The sequence below is a fragment of the Nicotiana tabacum genome, chromosome 13 (assembly GCF_000715075.1).
Source record: "Nicotiana tabacum cultivar K326 chromosome 13, ASM71507v2, whole genome shotgun sequence".
NCBI classification, from domain to species: domain Eukaryota; kingdom Viridiplantae; phylum Streptophyta; class Magnoliopsida; order Solanales; family Solanaceae; genus Nicotiana; species Nicotiana tabacum.
In genome coordinates this window covers 53,114,858-53,125,945 of record NC_134092.1, presented here as the reverse complement: position 1 = coordinate 53,125,945, position 11,088 = coordinate 53,114,858, and the positions used below count along the sequence as shown (strand labels likewise).

Here is an 11,088-nt window from a genome sequence, read left to right as displayed (position 1 = left end):
ACAGTCTTTATTTTATAACAATTACATTATTAAATAATAAAGGCATAATAGAAAAAAAATAAAGTAACGAGCCATCACAATAAATCGATCATTACATAAAATGGATCTTTTCTTTACTTACGTAACAATGAATTTAATAATACGACATTAAAATTGAAGTAATAATTAAAACAAACATGGTATTTGAAACTACATTCATTTTTTGCTAATGATTTCAGATCTAGGAGGTTTACCATCCATTTAAAAGGTATTATTTTTCAAACCCAAAAGACTAAGGGGTTAAATGAAACTTATAATGTATGGGCAAAAGCGAGAATAAACTTTCAAAGTGGTTTCATGACGTACGTCGGTCAAATGCCTCATGCTTAGGTTCACAATGCTATACGTGTCTAAGAAGGTAGTTCTCTTGAGCTGTAGGAACTATCGAAATCACCTCCTAAATATTCTCTTTTTAGTTGCAGCTGCACATAAGATTATTTGCCAATTGTTGAGAAAAAAAATACTCTCTCTAGGCATGGGTGATGAGCGAGGAAATAGTCTATGGGGATTTGGAGTCTCTATTTGTGGTGCTGCGGCCAAAGAAATTGAACAGTTGTCTAGAGACGGCAGACATTACAGTCTCGCTACTGGAATTCTGCCTTCTCTCGGTGCCAGAACGACCAACCGCACAGTCAAGCTACGCAGATTCATCATTCATCCCAGTGATCACCATTATAGGTAAACTTTTCTGTCCAATGTGTTTGCGTCTGTGCATGTTCTTTTTTTTTTTTCCTTATGAATTCGGAAGATTAATAATATCGTTGGGTGTATTTGCACGTTGTGATAATAACATGATATTTGTATTTGATGCTGCTTGATCTTGATTGTAACGTAAAGAACTACTTTTGTCAAAAATGAATAAAAAAGAGAGTAAAGAACTACTTTTGTCTTCTTTCTAGAATATCGTTTGTAATCCAAAAATTGGCTTTAGTCTTCTCTGTTCTATTGGTTTTGTAAGTTATTCCATTCATTCTAGTCTTCGCCACATTGCTGTACATAATGTCATTCTGATGAAGGCAAAATCTTGCGGCCAAGTTTGTTTGACATCCTTGCTCACTCATCACTTTTAATCGACTCGGCCGAATTTGTTTTTTCTTGAACCGCAAAGACATTATTTAAATTTTTAGCTGACTTGCTTTTCCTGCGATTTGAAGTGTATTTGTAACTCTAATGAGTCATTTGGTTCCAAAATACTAATATCCTGGAATTGTTATCTCACGTTTAATATGAGTTAGTTAATACCACCATTTTGGTACAAAATTTGCACCTATAACCAAACGGGATAAATACAACCTCAAATTCTATACTAGGATTATAACCCTAATCCTGATAACTAACAACCCCTAAGGATTTAGCCCCCATCTGTTTTCCGGAAAAAGTGTCACGTCTTTTTGACTTTTGATTGGATAAGTGTCATGTCATCCTATATGTTTTCAATGCTATAGTTTCGGAGTATGTTTCTTCCGGGCATCCATTTTCATTGGGAAGATCTTTCACTCTGTTTGCAGAATGTTAACTTTATTATAGGACTTAAGTTATATACATCGAGATTTAACTAGCTACGACAGGTTTACTTGCCCTTTTACCATTATTCTGTAGTAATTATAGATAATTAACTATAATTATCTTTATCATATTTGAATTATATATACAAAGATATACACTATCGTTGTAATTTAACTAGCTGTAGCATGTACCTTATTTTCTAGGCTGCCTATGGAACTAATATTTTCGCGTGGACGGGGGACAACATAACGTTTGGCTGCTTATTCTTTAGTATAATGTCTATCCTTTCCATGAGAAGTAGTTCGAAGAGCTCAAAAATAAATGATCTTGCTCTTGGACCATACTTAATAAAGGAAGAACTTAAGCCATTTCCCGAAAAAGATATGAAAGTGATCTTTTTCCGATAGTGAATTACATCAACGGTTGGTTCCATTACCCTATATTGACCATGGCTGTATGGGATCAGCAAAGTATCTTCATATATGTTTTATTTTTTGGTACTTCCAATAATTTGGCATTTCCTTGTGTATGAAATACCACAAATTTACAATACTGCTCCCTAAAATATCTGCTATATATGTGTCGGGGATATACTGTGGCTAGTAAGTCATTTCGTTTGCATTTTATTCAACGAGACTGAAACTATCCTGCCTTATACTAGTAAATCTGTTGTGGTGACTGAAAAAGGAAATTGGTTCTTTTTGATATCTAACATAGTGCATGAACAGATCTTCAATAACCATAGGGTAACCTCAAAATCCTGAGGTGCATTGAGGCACTTAAATACAGAAAAGTCCAGCTCAAAATTGCATCAAGGCACTTGCATGAAATTAAGTTGTGACATCCTCTCCAGTATAACTGTCAATCTATCTCTTGAGCATACTCATTTCGGTATTGGGGATTCCCATTAATGAGAACCTGAAATCCTCCAAGTTTACCTGAGCAATAAAAGAAAGAACCAGTGGCAGAGTATAACCAATGATTCAGATGTGTATACTCTGTGCCAAGAAAATGGTAAGATAGATAAAGATGTATTCTCTCCGCCCATTTTATGTGAAGATGGTTGATTGGGTGCAGAGTTTAAGAAAGAACGAATTTTTTGGAACATGTGGTCTAAATCATGACATGACATTTATCTGGCTATAAAATCACTTCATTAAAGATAAAATGGAAATTTTGAAGTTTAATTATTTTTAAGTATAGAAATCTGTCATTCTTTTTGTGCAAACAAAAAAAGAAAGTGCGTCACATAAATTGAGATAGAAGGAATAACACATAATTAAAGTGGGATGGTTAAGATGTAGTGCTCTGCGAGAGTGTAATGTGACAGAAGGATACAAGCAAAGTGGAAGAAATTTTATGTTGGAAGGTCATAATAGGCTAATGATATATGGGAGTTTGTGTCTACGAGAGTGTTGTGTGATAAGAGGATACTAGTAAAGTGAAAGGAATGTTCTATGAAAGGTCATAACACGATTAATGTTATATGGGAGTTTGTTGGGTCGCTAAGGCACAACATACCCACAAAATAAGTGTTGCAGAAATGCATATATTAAGATGAACACATGATCAATTATGTTTCTAGCAGGGTGAGGGCCAGAAAAAAAGGCACAAATTGGGCACCGAAGTGAGCACACAAAAAGAAGTGCTAGAACCATAGCTGTAAGGATGGTGCATTGCCTATTTACATTCTTGGTTGGGAGTCAAAATGAATACCCCTGCTATCTCATGTACTAAACCTTCGACCATACTGCATGTGAAGAAGAGTTACGAACTCATTTTTTAACGGGTTGTAGACTGGTCCGAGAATTTCAAAGGAAAACACAAGTCCAGTGGTAGAGCGACGATTAATAGGGCAACCTGCGTAGTAATGAATGAAGGGGAGCTGTTGAGCTTTCTCCTCTAGAGGCTTATGTAGTGTCAGCCTTATAAAGCTCAATAAGTGTCACTTCCCTCTTCCCTTCACTTATTAAGTGGAAAACCCCTATATACCAAAAGTGAAAATCCCTTGATTAGGTCTTGAATGAGACCGAAGGTAACTGAAAATGTAGAAATAAATATATCAACAGAAGGTGTAAGGAGCACACATAGAGGATGAACTGAGAGGATGGCATTAGAGATGGTTTCGTCATGCCATGCATAAACCTCCAAATATACTGATCTGCAGATATGATGAATCGAAGTGTTAGAAAGAGAATGAGATAAACCTAAAATCATATGAAAGGAAGTTGTGTTAAAAGACCTACAAACCCTTGAAGTCTATGAATCTTAAGAAAAATAGAATGCAATAGAAGCAAATAAGCCATATAGAGAATACCAACTAGTTAGAAATTTAGGCTTCATGCTAGTATGCTTACCTTACGTCTAGTATTTGTTAGGAATTTTTAGTCTCTTTAGAAATTTGTCTGTCAATGAAAAATTTAGCGAGGATTCACACAGTCAATCCCCACTAGCTTGAGATTAAGAAGTAATAGTAGTCATTTTTGTTATCATGCAGCAGGTTATCTGTTTCTCATTTTCCTTTTCTTTTTGCGGGTCTGGAAAGCAGACAAGCATATTGGAAACTGGAAACCAAAATTATGCATTTCGTTCTTAGTACACCTCTCAGCCATTCGCAGGGAAATACTAATTATTAGTCATATTAGATGGAAAGGTATATGATCATGGAAAACAAGTTGGCTTTTACTTAGCATCAGCTTATGTTGAAGTAATGTTGCAGGGCATGGCAGAGTTTTCTGGCTGCACTGGTCATCTATACAGCTTGGGTGTGTCCATTTGAGTTTGGCTTCCTTGAGAAACCAGAAAGACCACTGGCCATCGCTGATAATATTGTCAATGCATTCTTTGCAATTGATATCGTTCTCAACTTCTTTGTAGCTTACCGGGATAAAACCACATATGTACTAGTTGATAGCCACAAAAGGATTGCTAAGAAGTATGCAAGAACTTGGATGATTTGTGATGTCATATCAACAATCCCTTCAGAACTTGCCAGGAAAATCCCGAAACCTTTTGATGAATATGATTTATTCTATATGCTTCGTCTCTGGCGTTTACGAAGAGTTAGTGCCTTGTTTGCCAGGTAATTGCTTGGGCTTGAAAATGATAAATGTGTTTTATAGCTCCTTTTTCCCTCAAAGCTCAACCTAATCCTTTCTTTCTTTGAAACAGATTGGAGAAAGATAGGAATTTCAATTACTATTGTGTCCGATGTGCAAAGCTTATATGTGTAAGTACATTTGACTGTTCTTGTGGTAGGAGATGAGTGTTTCTGATCAATGTTTCCTATTTGGTCTGCAGGTCACTCTTTTTGCTGTTCACTGTGCTGGATGCTTTTATTATCTTATTGCAGCTCATTATCCAGACCCAAACAAGACATGGATTGGGGCATCTATGGATGACTTCCTTAATCAGAGTCTATGGAATCGTTATATCACTTCTATTTATTGGTCAATAACTACTCTTACTACAGTAGGTTATGGTGATCTGCATCCGGAGAATACACGGGAGATGATCTTTGATATTTTTTACATGCTTTTTAACTTGGGCCTCACAGCTTATCTAATAGGAAATATGACACTCTTGATTGTCCACGAGACAAGTAGGACTAGACAGTTTGTGAGTAAATTATATTATTTTGCATTTAACTATTTGATTTAGACAATGGAATTCACTAGCTTATGTGAATGTTTGTTGTGCTACAGAGAGACACAATTCAAGCTGCTTCCAATTTTGCACAGAGGAACCAATTGCCTGCTCGGCTCCAAGATCAGATGGTAGCACACTTGTGCTTGAAATACAGAACAGATTCAGAGGGAGTGCAGCAGCAAGAGACACTTGATTCTCTTCCTAAAGCAATCCGCTCAAGCATTTCACATTATCTTTTCTACTCTCTAGTAGATGGGGTTTACTTGTTCAATGGCGTGTCAAATGATTTACTCTTCCAGCTGGTAACTTGTCATTGTTTTTATAACTACAAGCATGCATATCTTTTGATGTTTGATACTAGCTCCATAATTCAAGGTCTCAGAGATGAAGGCAGAGTATTTTCCTCCCAAAGAGGATGTCATTTTGCAGAATGAAGCACCAACTGACTTCTATATTTTAGTAACAGGAGATGTGGTAACTTTATTATATCTCCTTTATGTATTCTGGATTTGACATGCTTTTTTGGGACTTTAAATTCATCACCATTTGACAGGATCTATTGATACTTAAAAATGGAGCTGAACAGGTAAGTTTCATTTGAAAAGTTGCAATTTTGAACATACACAATTTTATTCCTTTTCTAATGAAACACAGTTAATGGCATCAAATAGTTGTAATATTTCAGGTCATAGGGGAGGTCAAGGCTGGTGATCTTTGTGGTGAGATTGGCGTTCTTTGTTACATGCCTCAGCTATTTGCAGTACGAACAAAGAGCCTAACTCAGCTACTCAGAATGAACCGCACAACATTTTTGAACATTGTCCAGGCCAATGTTGGAGATGGGACCATAATCATGAATAATCTCCTGCAGGTATTATAAATGGCTCAAATTCTTTTCCATTTTCGCATAACATAATCTGGCTGAAATATGACGCCAATCCGCTGAGCAAGCATCTGAAGGAGATGAAGGATCCAATTATGGAAGGAGTTCTGCAGGAGACAGAAAAAATGCTAGCTCGCGGTAGAATGGACCTTCCTCTCACACTCTGCTTTGCCACACTTAGAGGTGACAACTTGTTGTTGCATCACTTGTTGAAGCGGGGTCTAGATCCAAATGAATCTGACAAAAATGGGAGATCAGCTTTGGTTTGTACACTATGGAGCTCTCTTTTATCCAAGTTTAAATTCTTGAAGAATTAATTAATTCATCTTTTCTTTCTCATCAGCACATAGCAGCATCTAAAGGACTTGATAATTGTGTGCTTTTGCTTTTGGATTTTGGGGCCAATCCGAATATTAGAGGTAGGTATACTCTCGTTCTAGCCAAACACCCATATGTGTTTTTATCCAAAATAATCACAAAATTAGTTACTGTCTGTCATGCAAACAGATTCAGAAGGGAATGTACCATTATGGGAGGCCATTTTAGGGAAGCATGATTCAGTGATGAGGCTACTCGTCAACAATGGTGCTAAACTTTCAGCTGGTGATGTGTGTCAATTTGCCTGCATTGCTGCTGAACAAAACAACTTGAATTTGCTCAAGAAAATTGTCCATTATGGTGGGGATATCACAAGTCCCAATATCAATGGATCATCATCAGCCCTGCATGTTGCTGTTTGTGAAGGAAACGTTGAAATAGTAAACTACCTCTTGGATCAGGGGGCTAATATTGACCAAGTAGACCAACATGGTTGGACCCCGAGGGACCTAGCTGTGCAGCAGGGACATGAAGATATCAAATTACTCTTTCAATCCAAGAAACTCACAACAACTCAAACTATCCCTGAGGAACATCCTCAGTCTGGAGTTCGGTTTCTTGGAAGATTCAAAAGCGAGCCAACGATCATGCCTCCTATGTTCCAAGGAGGCTCATTTCTAGCAGGAGATGGATCATGGGGGCGATCCCGTCCTAGACGAAGGACTAATAACTTTCATAACTCATTATTCGGGCTAATGTCAGCTGAGCAGACCAATGGGCGTGATTTGTGTTTATCCAAAAACCAGGCTGCAACGGCAGTGACAACCAAGACTTATAGTTCCAGAGTAACAGTGAGTTGCCCTGAGAAGGGAGATTTTGCAGGGAAGCTTGTCTTACGTCCACACAGCTTCCAAGAGCTACTTGAATTTGGTGCCACAAAATACGGAATCTTGCAGGCCAGAGTTCTAAACAATGATGGAGCTGAAATTGAGGGCATAGAATTAATTAGAGATGGTGATTTTTTAATCTTTGCTAGTGATGGAGGAGCCAATGAACATTGTTACCCTAGCGGTGATGATTCTTGATATGGATATAGAAAATGCAAATGCAAACTTTCCATTTCCCATAATCATGTTCGTGTTTTTTTCTTTTCATTTTTGGGTTTCAGGTGTGTGGGGGGTTGGGGGGGGGGGGTGGTGCATTGGTGCTGAATTTCTAACCTTTTTTTGTATGATCATCTGGGATACCATTACACTGACTAATTCAAATTCCCATTGCCTAGGGGCTCATTAGGGGAAGCATATAAGAAGGTTTCTCCTTTTATAGAGCTCGAAACTAGAACATCTAGTTAAAGGCGGAGAAATTTTATTTAGGATGCCGGACCTATTTAGGATTAAGGGGTTCAATTGAATCCGCTTCGTCGAAATTGTTTACTATTTACATAACTAATCTTAGGGTACCTTTGCGCGTGTACCCTATATCAATAAGTATATTTTTTTTTAACAATTATGTGTATTATTAAATAATGTGTTTAAGTTCTTGAACAAAAAGTAAAGAAAATCATTTATTTATTTTTACCTTAAGGGGTCTGTGATCATGCTGCAAGTCTGTCGATTATCTCCGTATAGTTTATTCTCAGCTTTTCTTAAGTAGAGTTATTTACTTAAACCGACGGAATCGTCACGCCAATTGTTAATGTTTATTCTCTAAGTAACACAATTTTTAGATCATGTAATATCTATAATAAAATCAATCAAAATAGGTAATAAAAAAATCTTAGAAAATATGAGCAACTTGAGCTGGCACAACAATTAGTAATTTTAATTATAAAACACAAGGCAAAATAATCTTGAATTAATAAAATTTGAATTTATATCATGACTTAGAATGCCTAACCCTTTTTTTTGTTACGGAATGCAATGATCTAAAGTCTAAACAATTTATACAAAATATGTAAATAAGTCACTAAATTGATGATCATATATGAAAAATTATAAACATACATACGGGTAGAACCGAGCTCTATGCTTGATCGAGACATCTGGAACAATAGGTCAAGGATCGGCACCTGCGTAAGAGATCGAAGTTACAGATGTGAATAGAGTAAGTCTTTGGACACATTGTAACATACTTAAGAGAACAAGATACCATTTTTTCCAGCTTTGTTCATATTATTCTGGTTTCAATAATAACACATCTAAATTCGAAGGAACTTGACCTTGCGAGGCTTAAGTTGTTCAATCTGCGTGGTTTGTATTTATTTTTCTACTTATTCTTTCATATTAAATCTGATTTCTCATTTTGTATCAAATTAGATCACGTATCCTTAAAACCACGTATAAATTCAATTGTTATCCAATTTTTTGGAGTAAACAGTTTGGCGCCTACCGTGGGGCTAAGCATAATAGTGGTTATTTGGTACAAACCTTCATAACACACACTACTTTACACTTGCTCTTTGATATATCTTTGATCTCAGGCCGAAAATGGCAAACTCTCAACTGGCACCTCTACATATCGACAACGAGGCTGGTCATCAAGGTGAGAATAACAACATGGCGCCCGCTAATGCAGGGCCACCCGCTGATGTCGTTGGGATTCAGACTGCAGATCCAATTGACGTAAATTCACATATGGCCATCGACGCAAACTTGCGGACCGACCCTGAAAATAGCATCCGTGGTAGAGCCCGATCTGCAGCTCGAAACACACAGGACATTGAAGAAGACGGGATTAGTCTACACATGATCTTCAAAATGCTATAAGCTCAATAGGTGGCGATAGCTCAGTTGCAAAGCCAAACTCAGGCACTGAGCAGGGTTGAACCCGATAGCCCGTTTATACAACAATGGGCACCTTCGAGAATTTTTGAGCAATCGAGCCAAGAACCACTTTAGAAATAGGGATTCTAACAAACCGACAGGACGAGAAGATACCGAACCTCAACATGTCATAAATATGATCATCGGTGGAGTCGACATCCTACAAGGGCCAATGTTGAAACGCACCAAAATCTCCATCACCAGGGAGAAACGAACTCGAGACTACATACCTGAAGGAGCCTTATCCTTCAGCGACGAAGACGCAAAAGGGATCATACAATCTCACAATGATGCACTGGTAATATCTGTACTCGTAAATAAAACTAGAATCAAATGTGTGTTAATTGATCCAGGTAGCTCGGCCAACATTATTCGGTCAAAGGTCATAGAACAGCTTGGTCTACAAGACAGGATCATGCCAGCAGTCCGAGTCCTAAACGGGTTCAACATGGCATGTGAAACCACCAAAGGGGAGATAACGTTACCGGTCAACACTGTCGGAATCGTGCGGGAGGCCATGTTTTATGTGATCGAAGGGGATATGAGGTACAGCGCCATTCTCGGAAGGGCATGGATCCACCACATAAGAGCAGTACCCTCAACCTTGCATCAAGTGTTAAAATTCCCAGTCCCAGGGGGGGATCAAGACAATCTACGGGGAACAACCAGCCGCAAAAGAGATATTTGCCGTCGAAAAAGTGGTTCCGATATCAACGCTCACAACACCAAATGAATCAAATTATGGCGCCGATCCAAAAGCCAAATAGCAATTACTGATCCCGAACTTCATCGGATAAGATAAGCAAAAGACTTACTCCGATGATGATTATGGGGTTCCCCGATCTTTTATAATCCCCGATGATTCTGACGCAACCAAATCGACGGTTAAAGAGCTGGACCAGGTTGTATTAATCGACCATTTGCCCGATCGGAAGGTATACCTAGACACAGGATTAACTCCCGAACTCAGGAAAAAAATTGTTCAATTCCTTATAGTTAACATAGATTGTTTTGCTTGGTCCCATCTTGATGTGACAGGGATCCTATCAGAAATAATCACTCACAAACTAAGCATGGACCCAAAAATTAATCCGGTCAAGCAGAAAAGGAGGCCCTAGTCGAAGGTCAAACATGCTTTCATCAAGGACGAGGTATCTAAACTCCTAAAAATAGGGTCCATTCGAGAGGTTAAATATCTGGATTGGTTAGAAAACGCAGTGGTAGTCCCTAAAAAGGGAATAAACTAAGAATATGTGTAGATTACAAAGATTCGAATAAGGCATGACCCAAAGACTATTTTCCTTTGCCCAACATCGATTGTATGATCGATGCCACGGCCAGCCACGAGATCCTCAATTTTCTCGATGCCTATTCCGGGTACAACCAAATACAGGTGGACCCAAGTGATCAGGAAAAGACCTCCTTCATCACTAAAAATGTCATATACTATTATAATGTAATGCCGTTTGGATTAAAAATGCCGGTGCAACATACCAACGCCTAGTAAATCAGATGTTCGAAAAACAAATAGAAAGATCGATGACAGTTTACATTGACGATATGTTGGTTAAATCCTTGCGAGTAGAGGACCATTTAAAGAATTTGCAGGAAACCTTCAGTATATTGAAGAAGTACAACATAAAGCTGAATGCGGAAAAATGCGCATTCGAAATTGAGTCAGGTAAATTTCTCGGGTTCATGGTATCCAACTGAGGAATTGAGATCAACCCTGACAAGGTCAAAGCTATCAAAGATATCACGGTAGTGGACAGTGTGAAGGCTGTGTAAAGACTAACCGGGTGCATCGCCGCCCTGGGGCGATTCATCTTGAGGTCCTCCGATAAGAGTCATCGATTTTTCTCGTTGCTGAAG

At 38.1% G+C, this 11,088-nt stretch overlaps 1 protein-coding gene across 4 annotated transcripts; it reads left to right on the top strand.

The window, feature by feature from the left end:
* The first annotated feature begins 371 nt into the window (after positions 1–371).
* On the top strand, positions 372–7,548 carry LOC107814619 (potassium channel AKT1). 4 transcript variants are annotated; one of them, XM_016640061.2, is made up of 12 exons: positions 374–717; positions 4,265–4,310; positions 4,423–4,627; positions 4,717–4,774; positions 4,846–5,163; positions 5,250–5,495; positions 5,569–5,667; positions 5,747–5,779; positions 5,879–6,064; positions 6,145–6,339; positions 6,420–6,495; positions 6,584–7,548. In XM_016640061.2, the coding sequence occupies exons 2-12, from the start codon at positions 4,268–4,270 to the stop codon at positions 7,477–7,479; spliced, it is 2,355 nt and encodes a 784-aa protein (XP_016495547.1). In that variant the 5' UTR covers positions 374–717; positions 4,265–4,267; the 3' UTR covers positions 7,480–7,548. The 4 variants fall into 4 exon arrangements, with proteins under 4 accessions (XP_016495546.2, XP_016495544.2, XP_016495547.1 ...); XM_016640058.2 differs by having other exon boundaries at positions 373–717; positions 4,265–4,627; positions 6,154–6,339; XM_016640057.2 differs by having other exon boundaries at positions 4,265–4,627.
* The last annotated feature ends 3,540 nt before the right edge of the window (positions 7,549–11,088 follow it).